Raw genomic sequence first — 19,632 nt, 5'->3', positions numbered from 1 at the left:
ATAAGCTAAAGGGAGAAGAAAGCCACGAGGCACAGAGGAGCTATCCAGCCAGGGGAAGAGCTAACCGTGGTGAGCAGGCAGGAGAGTGAAGGAAGGTGCACCTAGAACCTCACAGAACCCCCTGCAGGCCCCACACGTGCCCAGGGTGGGCTTTACCTTCACCTTCAGGAGGTTGTACCCCCAGTGCATCATTCTGTGGTGTTTTCTGTGAGCCCCCAGGCACTCTCCCCACCAGCAGGATGCACCAGGCAAGCAGCTGAGCTGCTGGAGCTGAGAGCAGCAGGCAGGCTGAGCCGATGCCTCCCTCCATAAACCACCCACAGGCTCTTCTCAGGCTTTGGCAGCCAGCCTGCCTCTCCAGACCCCTCGTCGTGGAGCCAGGCGCCGCCGAGTCGGGCCCGGTGGGCGCAGGGCACAGAGGCTTGGCAGGGTGGGAGTGCTCTTGGGCTTGAAAATGGGGGAGAGGGCTGCTTTGGAGGGCAGAGAGGAGACAATCAGCAGGGAGTGATGGATGGTTAGACCATGTAGGGAAAAAAACAACGCTCTGCTTCATCCTGAGGACTTGGATTTGCCGTGCCACCCTGAGAGCCGTGCTGTCGGCTGGGTTTGGCTCTGGGAAGGCGCTCCAGGGTGTGAGGGATCCGTGAGCTCCCCACCGTGCCCGGGACTCTCCGGGTGCCCACCCGGGGGTGCCGCAGCCCAGCCCCCGGAGCCGGCGGGGCGCAGGGCCGGGCCGGGCCCTGGCAGCTGCCTGACGCCCGTCTTCTCCCGCAGGGGCCGGGCCGGGGGCGGTGCTGGCAGCCCTGCCGAGCCGTGCCGAGCCGTGCCGGGCTGTGCTGTGCCGAGCCGAGCCGAGCCGTGCCGCGGGCACAGCAGCATGTCGCCGCTCCGCGTCTGCATCGTGGGCTCGGGGAACTGGTGAGTGCCGCAGCGCGGGACCCCCCTCCCTTCCTTCCTACCTCCCTCCCTTTATCTGTCGCCTTTTTTTCTTCCCTTTTTCCCCTTCCTTCCGTGCCCTCCTCCCCGCTTGAGCCCGGCAGGGTGTCCCCTCGCTGCCCGGGGGGTTCCGCAACAGGTGCCCGGGGGTCTCCATGGTCCTGAAACCCGGCCCTGCCCGCTGGGGTCCCGCCTGCACCTCGGCCCTCCCCCGCTCCGTTACAAGCCATAACCCCGCCGAAAGAGAAGATTGGGAGCCAGGGCAAAAGCTCCGCTTGCTTTTGGGGCCGGGGGCTCTTTGTTTTGTAAGCTAAATGGGAACGGTCAGGATGCTCGCATCCAGTAAATGCCAGTAACAAAGAGCTGCCTGAGCCAATGGGAGCTGCACAAGCACGAGGCTACAGTTCGATTTAAGTGTATCACAGCTTGATTTAAGTGTATCACAGCTTGATTTAAGTGTAGCAAGCATGCCCAGCCTGGCACCAGGACAGTGAGAGCCCAGAGAGGACCCGAGCTGTGCCTCTGTGGTTGTGTTTGTGGCAGAGCCCAGGCACCTCTCATACAGGCATGGAGCAGAGCGGTGATGCTGCTCGCACTCCTTTGAAAGAACCAGGACACGGGTTTCATTTAAAACCGTGACTTAAACGTACCCTTCACTTCTGTCATCTTCAGCATGTAGTTTTGCATCCTTCTGCAGCATTATAAAAGCATTGAGTCCCCAGCTTATCCCTGCCCACCTTTATAAGAATATACCTGCTACTGCCTGGTTCTTTCTAGCCTGGACAAAAGCACTGCTTGCAGAAGCTCCTTGGCTCTGGCAGACTTCAGTGAAGTCAGTAACCCTGGCTGAATGGACTTCGCATCTTACAGTTTATATAACCTAAGCCCAACCAAACCGAACAACATGTATATGCATGTGCTTGTGATTAGCAAACCCAGCCTCCAGGTAGTTCTTTGATTGTTTTTCTACAAGGAGGGCAAGTTCTTTAAGATTTTTTAAATACCTGACAGCTATGTGGAAGCAAATACCAAAAAAGTCAATAGGTGAGGGAGTGGTTGGTTGCGAGCTTCTGAGAACACAGTGTAGTTACGGTGCGGCTCTGGACCCTCCTGCCTTGCAAAACCAGCCCACAGCTTTTTGAGTCCCCGCACGTGTGACATGCTTCCAAATCATGGGTTCCCCGTGCACATCTCTAACATATGGTCTTTCACAAACAACCCTACAGCCAGGCCTTCCTGGGGAGCCACCATCACACAGCTGGCTCACTGCAGCATCCCCTTCCTTGGTCCTAAGGGACCCATCGCTCCTGCACCCTGCTTCCCTGACTGCCACTGTCCCCAAGTCATTCCAGCGCTTGCTTCCCTCCCTTGCCACACTCCTCTTCCTTGCCTTAAACACAGCCTGCATGAGCTGCTTCTTATTGCTTCCAAGCCCCTCAAGAGCCACGGCTGAACATCTGGGAGTCAGCTTTTACCTTTGATCCACCAACAATTAAAGACTGAGCTACTCTCTTGCTCTCATCCTCAAGCAAGCATCTCCTGCCTTTTCCCAAGCTGTTCCCTTTCCATAAAACATTCTCAAAAGCCAGTTGGTTGTTTCTTTTTTTATTTTTTTCCTTTTTTTTTTTTCTTCTTTTTTTCCATAATGTGTATCTACAAAACTGAAAAGAGCTATGCCCTGGAGATACCGAGACTCCAGCCCAGCAAATCGCTTAGTACTATCTGCTTACTTGTACTACCTGTCTGCCTGGGTTCATCTCTTACTTCCTACCATATGGACAAACTGTAAAATCTTTGTGAAGTAGATAAATGTTGTTCTCTAGTGTTTAAATTACATCTATTCATAGCCTCTATGGCAGTACAGGTAATCTTAGCACAACACAGAAATATGTTTTTCTTTGGCAAACATTGTCTCCTTATATTCCTCCCGAATATTTGTGCGACAGCTCAGATAACTGCACGTGAGGCTTTCCTGCAGCTCAGAAACGTGGCCAACATGTGACACAACATTTTGCAATAGCTAATGTCAGCTGCAGAAGTTCAGCAGGTCACACTGGCTTACTAAGTCAACACTGTCAGGAAACTCATGACTGATGTGGTTAAGTAAAGCAAGTGCCACATTGCATCTTGTAGTTGTCAGCCAGGTACAGGAGGCTTTGCGTTTGTTAATCACGGTCCAGTTATCTGGTTTTAAAAATACGGGTTTATTTCACTGCCTGACCCTTCAGAACCCAAAAGCTCTTCCAATCTAATTAGATTCATTTGGACTCTCCTCAGTGAAGATTCAGCTTGAACTAGGCATATGTCCTTACCCTGCACAGATGGCCAGGCTTTTTACTGAGGTGCATGGAAGGAAAATGAGTCAATGGCCATAAACTGAACTGGGGAGGTTCCAAATGGATATACAGAGGGAGGTGGAAATCTATGAGGATGATAAAGCAGTGGGACAGGTTGCCTAGAGAGCAGCTGGTCCTTGGGGAGTTTTTAAGACTTGAGTGAACAAAGCCCTGAGCAAACTGATCTGAATTCAGTGTTGTTCCCACTTTCGAGACCTCTCGGGATCCATTCCAACCTAAGCAATACTACAATTAAAAAAAAAAAAAAAAAAAAAAGAGGTGGCTGGCTAAGAGAGACTGAAGAAAGATATGATCCTCTTCAAGTACCTAAAGGAGAGAAACAATATCTCTCCCTCTTAGAACAGAAATTCTTAAACTGCGGTAAGATTTCGGTTAGATGTAAGGACAATCTTACTAATGCTAAGGAGAAGGATAGCAAAGCCCTAGGAGGCTGTTGAGGGAAGGGAAAGTATCGGCAGTACCTGAGCTCTGTAAGCCCTCCTCGGAACAGCTCCTGTTAGGAATGGCACAAGTACATTTCCTATGCAAGGGGCAGTTGACAGGGATTAGCTGGTTTCATGGAGGCTTTCAGCTGTTTTTCACCAGTTCCAATGTATGCCACAAATACTTTCATATTTGCATATATAAATCAATGGGTCTTATTTAAATTATTCTTCACCCCTCCCCCTTCCACCCCAAAAAATTCCCATTGTACCAACAGGAAACCTCCACATAAGAGAGCTTTTTTTCTTAGCAATATGTAAATCACTTCCACCCTGATTCAATGTAATTGGAGAAGAAGAATGATTGGCAGTTTGCACTTACGTTTAAAAATGATCCAAGCGGAGTTCTCAGCCATCTATTAATCTTCACTAAAGAGAATTTTGGAGAAATAAAATAGAATGGCGAAGTCTTCATGTGTGTGTCCTTGGTTTTGTTTGCATAAGCAGAGCTCCTCTGCCAAGCCTGTGTAGTCTACTGAGCACTGGCTTCACAGACAAAGCAATTCTTCTTTCCAAGGCTGATTAGCGGTGACTGCAAATTTTAAATGGACCAAATGAAACAGTACGTCAGTTTTTGAACTGCTTAATTGTTTCGTAGAGAGAGTTTTTCCCTGATAACCAGTGAATGCCTTTTAAACATTACACCTTGTCTCCCCAAGATTCCTAGGGAAACCAATCAAAAACAAGGTGATTTATGAAGCTCGCTTTATGCGTGAGATACCTTCATGGGTATCTTGTCAATGGGAGGATGGTTGGACAGAAACATCCAAGCACATTGGCAATGACAGCTCTGCAGAAAGACAAGCTTTACCTACTGAAAGTTGCAAGTCCCAGTCAGGATTTCAGAAGTTAGAGCTGGAACCTGCATCTTTCAACAGAAAATCACAAAAATTTGGTACAGTCACAGGCTATAAAGCACCACCCCCAAAAAGTCACCTTGATGCACATTCTATACACCTTCTAAACGTTTCTACATTGCAGTCTTTTTAGGTTTGTCTTCAGCTTTTCAGAGTGAAAGAGGATGTTGGGGCTCCACTGAGACTGAAGCCCCTTTTTACTCTCCTAAGTGCCTTGTAAATAAATAGCAAAAAAAAAGTCTCTACTTTCAAGAAGTTCTAGTCTAAGGAAAGAAAGAAAAATGGATAGGTGATGCTGGGTGTAAGCGGGGAAAGTTGTTACCATTTTGTAGATAATAAGCGGGTAAAACTCACCTCTCACAAAAGAAGACTACAGCACAACCTGGAAAACGTATTTAGATCTCAAGTCTTAGTGTTTATGTGTAAAAATAACTTTTCTTATTATATTTATGATAGCAAGCCATAATTCCTCCTCAGCTCAGGCCTTGATTGTGCTCACTGTTGGAGAACAGGGGAAGCGAACCAGAACATAAGAAATTTTACAGATAATACAAACATGTGATGCAATTGTACACCTTTCAAAAAATAATAATAAAGGTTTACCCTGGAGATGCTTACATATTTTACACTTACAAAGGACCAGAACAAATTATCCCCCTCCCCCCCTTTTTTTTTTCCTTTATCAATTTGAAAGAAAGCATTACAGCAGCTCAGGATATAGCAAGCAGTCAACACTGGGAAAGTGAAAATTGATCTCAGTAGGATTTCTTTGTAGTTAAAGATTAAGATGAAACCCTTATTCTTTAATTATTTATTGAGCAATTAGCCTTGTGCAAACCTGTTGCATCAAAAATCGAGTTGAGCCAAGGAAAGCCAGTTACAACATGGCTTCCCTTTGAACCATTCACAACACAGACCTCACTGGACTTCGTCTTGGATGTACTTAAGACTTTTATCTGTTACAGAAAACAACTAAATCCTGTTCATGCTCCTAATTGCAGGTATATCACAAGTGAGTCAGAGAACAAGAACGTCATAACTGGAACCCCTCTTTCAGTTATGTTAGCAAAACAGCCAGTACTTTAAGGTAGTATTAAAGCAAAAAGAAAGACGAGAGAAAATAAAAATCACGCTTTTCTACTCCCAAAATAATTTAAAGTGCATCAAGCGATATTCTCAGTATTTTTTCCAGATTTTTAATTTTCCTCTTGTTAAGAGAATAAGTGAAAGTTCACAAGGCTGCAGTGCTGGATGGTGTAATAAAGTTATTGCCTAAACTGAGATAAAAAATGCTCAGCATGACCAAGAGTAAATGGGATGGTTCAAATATCTTCAGATATTCTGGATCTTGTTACACTGATAATTAGAACCACATCCAAAGAGAAACCACCAGGTTGATTTTTTTTTTTCCTAAAGATAATTTCTTAGTTTTTATATCTTACATAAAATCCTTACTGCAACCGTTTGGTTATTGGTAGGAAATTGGCATCCATTTGTTTTAGATGAGATGCACAAAGACTGGCACAGCAAGATCATTCAGGAGTACTTCACTGCCTGGATTATTTTGGAGTTGGTTTTCAGAAAATCTCAGGATGAAGAGATATTCAATTAGCCTCAGAGTATATTTTTAGCGCTGTTGAGGGCGTATCACACTTCTACTCTGTAATCTTTCTTATGACTTCAGATTCCTTATAACTGTAATGTTTTACCTGGTTCTACTTTTTGTGATATTAAGCTAAGGCTTTTTTTTGTTGATGTTTGTTTTTTGATGGAGGGTAGTGGATAAAACTTTCGGATAAATTTAGTAGGCAGATGAAGCTTTGTAGCACAGGCCTTTTATGAGTTATTATGTTGAAAGTAACTTGTGGTTCCAATTGGCAAGGAAAGTTTGTGTCCTATCAGTTATTTCTTTCTTTCTTTTTAAAAAGGGGTTCAGCCATAGCAAGAATTGTTGGCCAAAATGTCCAGATGTCCAACAGATTTGATCCTACTGTCAAGATGTGGGTATTTGAAGAGATGATCGATGGAAGAAAACTCTCAGAAATAATCAATCAGGAACATGAAAATGTTAAGTATCTTCCTGGATACAAGATACCTAAAAATGTGGTAAGTTGGAAAAAAAAAAACACTGATTTTATTTATTTTAATTTTTGACAAGGAAGGCAACAACTGGCAATCTTTAAACTAGGAAGTAATTCGTCGCCTTGTTGTGGTTTGCCACCTAACTCACTCCAGTATTTTAAGTATGAAATATAACTTACTTCTGGGACTTCAGCTCATCTCTTGTCATGCAATTTCAAACATCCAACTGTGTCGAATACTGATACATAATATGCCATCCTCCTCCCCAGCATAAAGCAGCATCTCTGTTTGCTATTTCTAGGGCTGTGTATACACAGAGCAGAGAGATTTTTAAACCCACAGCATCTTCTGGATACAGAGGGGAGGCTACTGCTCTCCCTTCTTCTAAAAAAGGGAATCAACAGCATGGCTAACAAGGAGATGAACAGTGAGCTACCGGTTTTGGGTGATGTCAGGATAGCAACACGTTACTAAATAATAATGCTGCAAGTTCCACCAGAATATAGGGTATTTAATTTTTAATTCATTTACATTTGAAATACCAAATTATACCTCACTATTTAATCAGCTTGGATCATTTAGAGCTACTGAAGCAAGCAAAGTGAGGCTTTTGGGCTGTTCAAGACTTTACCAAACGACAGAGCTCTGTGAATTAAAGAAAGTAGCACTGCATTTCTAGAATAGCCGTAGTTGTAAAAGGAAGTTCAGATGCCGCACGTGGTGGGTCTCCTTGCTTGGAGAGTGGTTATATTTAGAACCACATTTAGTGCTGGGATTGCAGTTTTGCACTCCCATGGCTTGAACTTGGCATGCAGCTCTCCTGGGTTCAAACTGAATTGCCGCTGTTATTTTCACAGTCCTGTAACAGATCCACAAGCTTGTTTTCCTCACTTGAGAGCAGCCTCATCCTACCTATAACAAAGCCTCTGAGACTTTACCAGCTGAAATCAGCTGGTTGCAGTAAGCCTGGAGGGAGGGCCCCTCACATCTTCAGCTCTGAGGAAAAAAAATATTTTTCCTCGTATTGTTTTTCTACATTTTGGAGAGACAGAAAGGCTGTCTGTACAGTGCTATGGGCGCGGTCCTGGCCTTGCTTTGCTATTTGCCTTTAGAAGCAGCCTTGCTGGTAGCAGCACTGATTCTTCTGTAAGGAATCATACTTGCTCTAAGGCTGAGACTAAGGGCAATATTTTCTGATTTTAATAGCAAACTTAAATTCACCTGCCGTTTCCTTTGTAACCTGGCTTTATTTGTTCTGAGTCACACTAGCATTGAGAGGAAGCTACAGCTTGCTGATTATTAAGGATGTCGCAGGAATGGTGTAATCCTGCAAGGTGTGAGAATTGTTGCCTGGTGTGAGGGGCTCATTTCCATTGTTCCACTTGTCCCAGGTGGCAGTACCAGATGTGGCTGAAGCAGCAAAGGGGGCAGACATCTTAGTATTTGTTCTACCACATCAATTCATCGGACGGGTCTGTGAACAGATTGCAGACCAGATAAAACCTGGAACATTTGGGATTTCACTGATCAAGGTAAGTTGTTCTCTCCACAAGAATCAATGTGTAAAGAGTAAATAAATATGTTCAATTTAGGGATAGGAACTCCAGCCCTTGCTGCATGCTCTGTGTGAGTATGAGCATTTCTTTCTGCAAGAGTTAAAGCCTCCAAGCCTCCAATAGTCCTTCTACCATTCATGTGACTGGAGGGGAAAGGATTGGGCAACCCTACTGGGTTAAGAGTAACCATTCTTGTCTCCCATCTTTAGCCTGGATCTGTTCCCACTTGGACCAGCACAGGGGTGAAAATGCACAGAGAGAGGGCTGCATAAACTGGCGCAGCTGCCAGAAAAAAATATTCCAACTACAGCCTCAGTTAACTCATACCTGGGCAGAGCACTGGGTCTGAGCAACCAGCCTGAGTACATGCAAAGCTGTTCATGGCAACATTAAAACTGCACCGTATCATCAACAGTTTTGCAGAACTGAAGCAATTTCAATTTGTAATGAAATGAGCAATCTGTTTTTGAAGGTTAGAGATGCCAGGTTATCATAACTTTAAAAGGAATTAATATTTATAAGAGAATCTCAAACTAAAAGCTGGAGGCAAAGTGTAGCAATATAGTCTACTGCTTCTTCTGTTGATTGTGTTACAGGAAGCATCCTATTTAAAATAGGAATGAAATAAATTTAATTCAAGTTTTCAGATTGGAATATTGGCTCCTCTTTTTTTTTCCCCTATAGAAATGATATCTTGCATGCAGCAGTACGCAGAGGAGGGGAGGGGAAAGAAAGGAAATTCATGGAAATTTACTTCTTAAGCTCCAAAAAAAAAGTGACAGTTCAGTATACCTTTTAATACCAATGAAGCACTCAGATTAATACTTAAGATCTTGCTAAAAAGCCACTGCTTGTAAACTTAATTTAAAAGTATGGTTCCTTACCACAGGCACTTAACACAAGGGAAAAATGCAGCTTAAAAAAACCCTCAGGGCAGTAGTGTTGGGTGTGAGGCCTGTGGCAGGGTTAACTCAACTGCACCTTCTCCCTGAAATTTAGTTGAGTTTGCAGAACATTTGTACTAATGGCTAACGCTAGTGAATATAAGATCTGAATTCTTCCAATTAGAACCAGGGAGACCTGCAGGCAATAGGACACCTCCTGCTTTACCAGTGCTTTGCTGCTGTTATTTTCCTGTTCTAATAATTTTGACTATCGTCTTTTATTCAGGGGATTGATGAGGGTCCTGAAGGCCTGAAGCTCATATCTGACCTCATTCGAGAGAAACTGAAAATAGAAATCAGTGTGCTTATGGGGGCCAACATAGCCAAAGAAGTGGCTGATGAAAAGTTCTGTGAAACCACCATTGGTAACTATTCCGAAGGGCAAATTATAGCCGCTATCTTCAGTTTGGCTTCACCTGGGGCTGGGAAACACGATAGGGCCTAGAGACAGCCAAGGGACCACACTGCATGCTGAACTCATTCAAGGAGGCAGCACAACTTCCAGGGAGTTTGGTGCTGGCAGGGTCAGATTGCAAATGAGAGCAGGTTTCAGTACTGAGAACCGTTCGCTAATTTCATCCATTAAAAAATTGCAGCTTACTCCTATTCCTGTAGGAGTTATCAAAAGCCACCTGTCTGCACAGCCCAGTGCTGAGTAACTAGGCAGTGATACACTATGTAGTTTAGCTAGAAATGCGTAATCAGAATCTCCTATGTGCTCACACCCCCTGAGGTGTATTTCTCCATCTTCAAATGTCCTTGTTTCAAAAAGCAGCAGTAACATTCTGTTCTTCCCTCTCATTCGGGCTGCTTGCCAAGGCACAGCCTCAGATGCTCCTGGAACTGGGTCTGACCTGACTTGGAAAGTTTGGCCAGCAGCTTTTAAAATCCACTTGATTTTTGACTTGCTTTTTGAAGTCGGCAGATATTAAAGTTACATTCTTCAATAGCTAGCGAAGATAAAGGTTGTTATTGCAATACTGCTCCATTGCTGTCCAGAGGTTATAGGGAAAACCATACCATTTGCTGCTGGCAGAGAAACTAGACACGAATAGGACTAGACATGGTTAGGGGAGTTGAGCAATATTCATTTTCTTGGGGATGGTTCAGTTTCTGCTGGCCCAGTTTTAACCCATGCCATGATGATGACTTTGGAAAGAGGCATGCTTGCCCCTTGGCTTGTGGGGCCTCAAAGTGTTTCTGCATTTGGAAAGCAACATAGCCCAGAAACAGTCACCTCAAAGAAAACCCTACCATTAGTTATTTTTAAAAGATGAGAAACAAACACAAAGTTTCTCATGAGGTAGGGCAGAAACCCCAGAGCCACCCACAGTGGTGTTACCCCAGAACCCCTCCAGGAGCAACAACTGGAAAAAGCTACAGAGCCTTGCTGCTGAGCTTTCTCTGAAAGAAACAAGACTGCCTCGCATAAAAACAAGTGAAACTCCATTCAAAAATCTTTGCCTGTTGGCCAAGGGCTCTTTGGATAAAGTCAACCTTAACCACTTCATCAGTCAGGGCTTTCTACCCTTCCTCTCACTACCTAGGGCTAGCGCTGCGATGACATGATACATGACCCTGGTAGAATTGGTAACAAAATTGCTCCAGCAGAGCAAACTTTCAACTTCATTATCAGTGGATCTCCTCGTAACTGGGAATTAATTTGGCATTAATCATTTTCACCCCACAATAATACTTAGCAATTATAGCTTTTTACATTTTCAAAGGAACAATTATACTGGGGTGCTGTACAAAGCAATCTGTAAATATTATCCTGTTAAACCTGCAGTAGGGTGGTGCAAGGATTGTGGTGACCAGCTCATGCTCAAAGTGTGAGTCGCAGTAGCCCCTGTGGCTCCAGGGCAGGGCAGGGCAGGGCAGGGCGAGTTGAACACCGGTTGGCGCAAAAACCCTGAGGAGTCTCATTTTTAATTAGGTCCGCCTCAGTTTAATCACTTGCAAGGTTTGTGGTTATACAAGCTCCCTCAGGCAGACATCTGCACTAGGGGCTGTCTACTTTTAAGCTCTTCAAAACATTAGTAAGCAATACTCAGTCCATGTACAAGGACTTCAATATATTCACCCTGGCTTCCAGCAGCAGTGTTATTTCCAGTTACTGGGACCACAAAACCTAAGTGGTCCCTAGGACCTTACTTCGGGTTTCAGTTAGTTGTGCATACTAATGTCACTTAAACATTACAAATGCTCTAACTTTCATCTTTCCTTCCCGCAGGGTGCAAAAATGAAAACCAAGGGCAGATCTTTAAAGAACTAATGCAGACCCCCAATTTCAGGATTACCGTGGTGCCTGACGTTGATACAGTGGAGATCTGTGGAGCCTTAAAAGTCAGTGATTTCAAACTATTTTGTTTTTATTAGGGCTAAATTCTACCCTTACCTGAGTCTTCTGTAAGCCATATGGTCTAATGTTAGTCCTACCATTTTAGGATTGAGTGAGCACAGACAAGACATGTAGTTCACAGGCCAGCTTTCCAATCTGAAAAAAAAAAAAAAAATTGCTGGCAAAACATTTCAGAATAGCCATATTTTAACTTATCGCTCACCTCTGCTTCTGAGGGCATAATTTAGTCCCCTATATTTTCTTATGTTGTACATGCATGGAACAAAGTCTTTTACTATGTACAGTAATTCCGCTAATAACTTATTTTCACAGTTCAAGTAGCAACCCACCAGCAAGTTTGCCTTAGAAGCACCATTCAGTGTTGGAAGCACACCCGTACAGTGTTTAGCCACGTCCACATACAGATCCCAGACTAGGTCAAAAGAAATACCAAAACCATCAAGTTTCCATGGCAGGGGCACTTTAAGATTTAGGGGTTGTTTTTCTTAAATGTGTCAAAAGTGTCTCCAGGCTACAATCTTTGTAGTTTGCATAAGTTCAGCCATTTGTACTTTAATGATTCACCTTTCTTTGGAGGAGGGATTACCAGCTAGTAAAGAACAGGTCCCATTTAACCCAGATATGAACAGATTATTTACATAGAAATAACCAAAGACTTTGCTTTCATCTACAGACTGGAACTGGGAGTAGTGGAGGGCATAGAGAGATGAGAAGTTGGTTCTGTTTTGTGGAAAATGTTTGTTCTTCCTGAAATCATTCCTTTTGCTAAAACAAACAAACAAAACAAACCTGCACTGGGGCACATGCATGCCTGGGAGTAAATATTTCAATGGCAGTACTACCAACCTATAACTCAAATGAAATGAGCTATGCTTCTTCAAGGGACTGCAAGCTGGGGGATGAGGAGGGACGTATGCAGGGCAACACAAGGATGTTTAGGATCTGAAGACAGTTGTTTAGATCTGTAGAAAATGTCAATTCTACTGACCACTCTTGCAGGCAAAAACAAGGTTTGATCTATTACAGCATCAGTATGTGGAACCAATAACTGTTTAAGCTACAGGCCAACAGAAAAAAGATAGAGGCATGTCCTCACTGAGAATGGTTTAAACAGTTAAAACAGAAAGGTCAGCAAGCTCCAAGTTGGAAGTAGCAGAAAAACAAAACATTAATTGCATGCATGCTACATGATTGCAATGTTACAATATTAAACAAGCTGCTCTGCCTTTTGCCCACTGGAATAACTTTGCAAAGTGGATACTTTATAAAATCTTTTATAGTCTAGCAAATTTTCTTCAACTGTAATGAGACATCTGCCTTCTTCATAACAAATTCATAGCCTCTGCGAATTGAACCTGGGGTCTTATTCCAGTGAACAAAGTGCAGACAGATTGATGGAATTTTCTTAAAGTTTGATGTACAATGATGAATTGCATGTCTTATCTGACAATTTCCTTTCATTCTCTATGCACTAAACTGTTTTTAGAACATTGTAGCAGTAGGAGCTGGGTTCTGCGATGGACTGAATTATGGTGATAACACAAAGGCAGCAGTTATACGTTTAGGCCTTATGGAAATGGTGGCCTTTGCCAAGATGTTCTGCAGGGGACCAGTATCAATAGCCACTTTTCTGGAAAGCTGTGGAGTTGCTGACCTAATCACTACCTGCTACGGAGGACGCAACAGAAAAGTAGCGGAAGCCTTTGCACGCACAGGAAAAGTAAGGAGGATTTTGAAATATTTTAAACTAAAAAAAATGAATTCCTGTGTTTTAAAGTAAAAAAAAAAAAAAAAAAAAGAAAAATCTTGTGTAACAATACAAAGGCATCATTAGCTTTTTACCTTCTCAGTAACTGCTGGTATGGCAGCAGGATTTCCTCTGATGCAAGTAATCAGTCTCCTCTCTTTTAGTCCATAGAGCAATTGGAGGATGAGATGCTGAATGGACAAAAACTACAAGGTCCTCAGACTTCGGCTGAAGTCTACAAGATTCTGAAACAGAAAAGTCTGCTTGATAAGTAAGTGTTTTGATTTAAAAAGACAAACAAGGGAAACACCTGACTCAACAGGCATCACCAAGAATTATGAGTGATTCATAAACACGAGTCCCATTAAGGTTAACTACCCCATCATTTCCGCAACAACCGGTTGCTACATCTTGGGCCACCATTAAACTTAGCAAGACTCCTCATTACTGTGATCAGTAGAATGGGATGAAGGCAAAACAGTGTTAAAAGAAACAAGCCACAGACGTATAAGACACCAAGAAAGTCCAAGGGAGCTACCTAGATATCACTGGTCCACCCTGAACAAGATTGATGCACGCTTACAGAGTAAGTTTAGGAACATGATCAAAGGGTTTCTCATTCTCAGTATGTCAGCACTGCAGCTTGCAGCAATACTGCTCTCAGTGCAAATACGAACTAAATCATCTCAGTATAAAATTCAGGAGTATGCTTACAATCAAAAAAACTGTATACAAATTGATGTCAGCACATATTATATATTCACTGCTCTGGTTCCACAAAAGAAGCTGAAATAAACTACTTCTAATTGTTTGGGGAGAGAGGTAATAAGATTATTCATAATTTGAAGCCTTTGTCTCAAGTTATACAAAGGAAAGATTAAACTTTCCCTCCATCTTCTAGCCTGATCTATGTTAGTATTATATATAGAGGTCAAACACTGCTAAACAAATACTTTAAAAAATGTTAGAATATTAACAGATAAAGCAGAAGATAAAAAGAAAAAAAAAGCTTATTTTGACAGGATGTACACCTATGTCAAAACTTAATCTAATGAGTATCCCTGTAATTACTGCCAATTACAGACTCAGCTCCACGTCATTCAGTGATATCATTTATACCACATAATAATGGTAAGACAGCTTACAAGTGTGCTGTTGTTTTTTTTTTTTTAAACACCTTCAAGCCAAGAAAAGGAAATCATTAAGACATTTCCATTGTTTTGAGTCCTTTTTAGCCTTTTAGATATCAGTTATGAATACAAATAATGCATGCATTTTGCACACAGAAGGGAAAGGGTGATATCCACCTCGAGATTTTTTCAGTGAATGAAAACACTAGATAACAATTTTGTCTCCAAAACAGATTTTCTGTTGTCACCTTCTCTGCGCCCCTCCCCCCAAATTGCCCTTAAGTTCCTCTTCATTGTCCTAACTTCATTCCTACTGCTTTTTTTTTTTCCATCTACAATTTACAGTCTTTCAGTCAATGCAAACAACAAAAAAGAACTATTTTTCCCCCCACTATAAACAAAATGGATTTTTATGTAAACTTGAAAAACTATTTTTACGTGCTTCTTTTAGGTTTCCATTATTTACAACCATCTACAAGATCTGCTACGAGGGTAGATCGATCCAGGATTTCATCTCATGTCTGCAAAACCACCCAGAACACATTTAGAAGTTTGCTCTCCTCATCTGGTTGTGCTCTCATCTTTTCAGGACTTCTATCCACTCCACAGCAAATAAAGTAGACAAATAGGTTGTGTGGCAATGCTTGCTGTAAAAGCAACACAGAATGTATTTCAGTATCCTCTTTCTGGAGGTGAAAATCTGCCTTTCAGTACCATATCCGAGAACAGAAATTGAATGTAGAAGTGTAACAGACTTTGATTTGAGTTAGCAATTTAAGCATTTGCCTACAGTTACTTTCATGTTGATTTCCAACAGTGCCCATCGTAATTTTCGTAACAGGAGTTAATTAACGCACATGAACCTCAGCATTGTGCCTACTGATGTTAGTTACAGAACAGCACAAGACGCTGAAAAGTTGAAGATCAAAAGAATTACAGATAAAGTTCTTACAGCAGTAAGATCCAGTCACATAGGCAAATATGGGTTTTCATAATTCTTCTCAAACACAAATAGCATAATATTTTGTATTTGGTGACATTTAGTCCTTCCTTGTTTTTGTTTCAAAGTGTAAGCCACTTTGGAAAAATAGGTATTGTTACTGTGCTCAGACATACGTGAATGTTTAGCAGATGTATAAATAAAGCAGTTTAAGGGGTTGTGGTGGGGAAGGAAAGAAGGGCTTTTTAAATTATTATTATTCAGGACACTAGGGATTTTCAGTAGTGATCTGACTTTCATTGTACTTACTGTATTCTGTTGAAATACACAGAAAAAAAATGGAATAACCAAATACATTTATGTGAGCGTTAGGATTTCTGAGCAAGCATAACCCACTAGTATTTATACTAGCTTGGGGAAAACTGAAGAAGAAAATGATGACTAGTATGCACGCACAGCTCAGCTTGTATCTTGTATCACACTTAAGGATGTAAGAAGCAGCAGTGAAACACCCTCTGCATTACTTGACTTTTTATACGTACATGAAAATGACCGCTACAGACGCACAGAATTCCTATAAAATTGTATTTGAAACCTGGCTACATTTCAGCGCTACCAGGAAGCTCCACTGGACTGACATCAGTGCAACTCCAAGCATCTTTCCACAGACCGCAACAAACAGACTAATTCCCTGATCCTGCTGTCGCTTAAGCAATTTATCTTACACGCTGCACTCCTGAAGGGAGAGACCTCTAACTATGTCTGAATTTTACACACAAACTGGTTCCTAGACCAGTTTAATTTTGCTACCAATGGCATTAATTTTAGAAACATAAAAGTTTTTAAGCTAACTATATTGGGTAATTTTACATACCTGATGTTTTTCAGAGTTAAAGCCATCTATGAAATAAACAGTGTCACATTTTCTAAGCTTTAATACCCTGTTGAAAATACTTGTATTTAGAGAGAATGCAAGCAAACAGGAAGAGTAAGCTACTTTTGTTTCATCTGATTTTCCAAAACAGCAAGTGTTTTTTTAACCTCTCTGTATTCACTGACATTGTTTAGAAAAAAGAAACACATTATAAAATCCTCTCCACTCTATATGTTAAGAGGAATGTTGTTGTCTTTCACATTTATCAGTTCTATATATATATGTATAAAAATATTACTTATAAAAATAAATAATTTTTAAAATCTGTTTTCAAGCTAGCAAATCTAGCTCTGGTACCAGAAACAGTGGCTGTAGCATCCACTGCTCTTCAGTGGAGATCAGGAAGGTAGCCCACGTGAAGACTCAGCTGGAGGAAGAGAACTGCCTGTTCGTGGCTAACAGCTCAGGGCTCTGCAGGGCAACGGAAACATTCCTTCAGCTGAAATGGGAACCACATGGCCAAATCCTTTATGCAGAATTAGGGGAAAAAAAGAAAACAAAAGTCATGACCTTTCATTTCAAGTAAGAAAGCCAGATATGTAATTCTTAAATATCAAATATATCAGGATGGGATAAAGAATTCAAAAACCCCCTTGCTTCCCAGGCAGGCTGAAATTCTCATAAGTGATTTACGAGCTATTAATACAGAACATTTTACATTAAAGGTATCAAACAGTTTAATAAAGTGGTCAACAAATGCAGGTTTGATGTAATTTCATTTTCAAAGTTCTCCCAAAATAAATTACTGTTCTAATAGTGGTCCGTTATTGTGCTTATTCCTACAGCTCTCAAAGAAAAGGACAAGAAGAGTCAGTTTTCTACAGACATTTTTATTGATTAACATAGTTTTTTCTTCTGTATGACATACTTTTACACAGTAAAATAAGACAACTTTGACTTCATAAATAACAAAATTAGCCCTTATATCTCAATCCAGTCAAAATCTAAGTAAAATAGTTTGTTCTATATTTACATTCTGTACCAAAATAGGAAGCATATTCAAGGTCAGCCAGTTCTCTCAAAACAGTTGTTTTATCTCCAAGGTAAGCTTCACATTAAAAAGGCAACATTTGCACTTGGAACCCTGGTGACATAAGATCACATCACTTAATATACAAAATAGACCCCAGTCCCAAAGAGCGATACGTGCAAGTGTTCACCCAAGCACTCAGCCAAGCAAAAGCTGGTTGTTAGATCTTGCAGGGGAAAGATGTTGACCTGCTTGGCTGAAAGTCATTCACAGGAAACATGGGGAAGAAAGGACACATGCGTTCCTCTCTAATGAAAGCAGAAAGATTTGCAGGACAGATTTAAAAACAACTGGCCCTTGCAAGCAAGGAATTGTTGGTGTGTCTGCTCGCAGGTGACATCAACCTTCCTAATTTACTAGAGCACAACAAAAATAAAGAGTTATGTTGCACCAGCAGTTAATTAATGGGGGGGAGGGTGTCAAAGTTCCATTTTGGTAGTTCACCTATATCTGAGGCCTTAACAGTCTCCCAAGACCTCATTTCAAAAAGAAATTAATTGCCTGCTTTTCTGTGTTATTTCCTCACTGCATACTCCAGCCAAAAGCAATCCTTCCTTCTTGTAATTGTTTGAAACACTAGAAATTTTTTTCCTGAAGTGTTAATAGCCTTGACTTCTAATTGAAATATTAGAAACGTGAACTGATGGAGGGAGGGGGGAACAAAAAAAGTCTGCAAGACTAATTTACTTCCATAGAGAAACATGGAACATGTTCTCACATTAAAGCAGTGGGCATGGTTTGGCTGCAGATAAACGATTTGTTTATTTCTTAGGGCAGCAAAAGTCCTGGGAATAATGCTAGATAGTCTGGTGAACACACAAAAGCCTATTTGGGCTTTATTTAAAAGATTTCACATATAAGAGGTTCAATATGATGGACTTGCCCCTATATGTTCAGGAAACTGAAAGTAGCTGCCTGCAATCTTTGTTTTTATTTAAAACTGGTGTTTACTTTTACTGGGAAATTGCGCTTAAGGCTATACAAATGGTTGCTTTAAGCTACAATTTTAGCTGTGTTCTACACTCAAAAATGGCTTATGCTCCCTACTGTTTTGCTCTTAAAAACCTGAGACATATTTTTACTTAATTCATCTTAAGACTTGGAAGTTCACAACAGCGGGTTAGAAGCTTAAGTGAAAGACAAACAGAACTGAGGTAGGCAGCTTTACTCGAACTTGTTTGACAGTCACCAATTCATCCGTACCTGAAAGTGAACGTGACACATTTCTTGGCAGTTCCTACAAGGCTACAGCTGCCAGCTTACTGACAGAAGGTAACCCGCTGGCTTTTGCAAACCTTAACCTTCCCTCCCCAGTCCCCTAAAGTCACTTCCAATTCCGCAGTTCGCAGCCAGTTTAAGGACTGCATGTCAAAGAAATTACAACTGAAATCTCAGATTATTAAGGCTTTAGTAGTTTTACTTTGCTGGACTCACTAATGCAGCTATTCAGCAGGTACCGGTAAAGCTGACTACATGGACGCTGACAGCCAGACAGATTTTCCCTGTAGGTACAACGCATTACAGCCTCTTTCTTTAATTGAATGTATACAATTCAGAAGTAGGTAAGCATCAATGTTTCAAGCCATCTTTCAATTTTCAGTTAATTCTCAGGAAGAGAGAAGAAAAGCCCTCAAGATAAACAACTGTGTAGAAGATAAAAAAAAATTCACTTAAATATAACACTTCACTTATACAGACAGGAGACTAGCATATCGAATACCAAGCACAATAAATAAACACCATTTAAAAATGTTTAACAGTTATAAATTTAACCAGAAAGTTCAGACAGTGCAAATATTCCACAGTAAGAAAAAATAACCAGTAATTTCTTTTCAAGTATAAAAAGCGTTGTTGTTGAGTGATACCATTTAACCTGTATTATTGCACACCAGACAAGAGACAATCACAACCTCTGGGACCTAATATATATTCTCAAACCTTTACGCTTTCAATGAATCCATTTATACTGACTGTTGATTGTGCATATATTAAAATTATCAGTGTTCACCTACTAATCTGAGTGTTTCTTAATTCAAACTTGTACACGTTTAAAGCATTTGATCCCTAATTTGTATTGCTTCTCAGAAACACCTATTTAAGGCTAATCTAGGCCTTGTTTAATGCAAAGCAAACTGTGCATAACCTGCAGTTAAGAAGGGGAACTAGCCCAGTGCAAGGTACTCTCTCAACCATGATGCCCTCAGACAGTTTTATGTTGCAGCTTATTCACCTCAGCAGTGTCATAAAAGCATCTTTAAAAAAAATCTGGTAGGCA

The 19,632-nt window shown here is 41.4% G+C and overlaps 1 protein-coding gene across 1 annotated transcript; it reads left to right on the top strand.

Annotated features, from left to right (window-relative positions):
• Positions 1–817: 817 nt before the first annotated feature.
• Positions 818–19,369, top strand: LOC116490506 (glycerol-3-phosphate dehydrogenase [NAD(+)], cytoplasmic-like). The gene is made up of 8 exons (XM_032189719.1): positions 818–918; positions 6,561–6,738; positions 8,106–8,246; positions 9,441–9,579; positions 11,448–11,560; positions 13,063–13,296; positions 13,488–13,594; positions 14,905–19,369. Exons 1-8 carry the CDS (start codon positions 878–880, stop codon positions 14,999–15,001), a joined length of 1,050 nt encoding a protein of 349 aa, XP_032045610.1. The 5' UTR covers positions 818–877; the 3' UTR covers positions 15,002–19,369.
• Positions 19,370–19,632: the final 263 nt, after the last annotated feature.

Source organism: Aythya fuligula, chromosome 6, assembly GCF_009819795.1.
Source record: "Aythya fuligula isolate bAytFul2 chromosome 6, bAytFul2.pri, whole genome shotgun sequence".
NCBI classification, from domain to species: Eukaryota; Metazoa; Chordata; class Aves; order Anseriformes; family Anatidae; genus Aythya; species Aythya fuligula.
The sequence above is the reverse complement of the archived record's forward strand: the minus strand, read 5'-3'. Positions and strand labels throughout refer to the sequence as shown.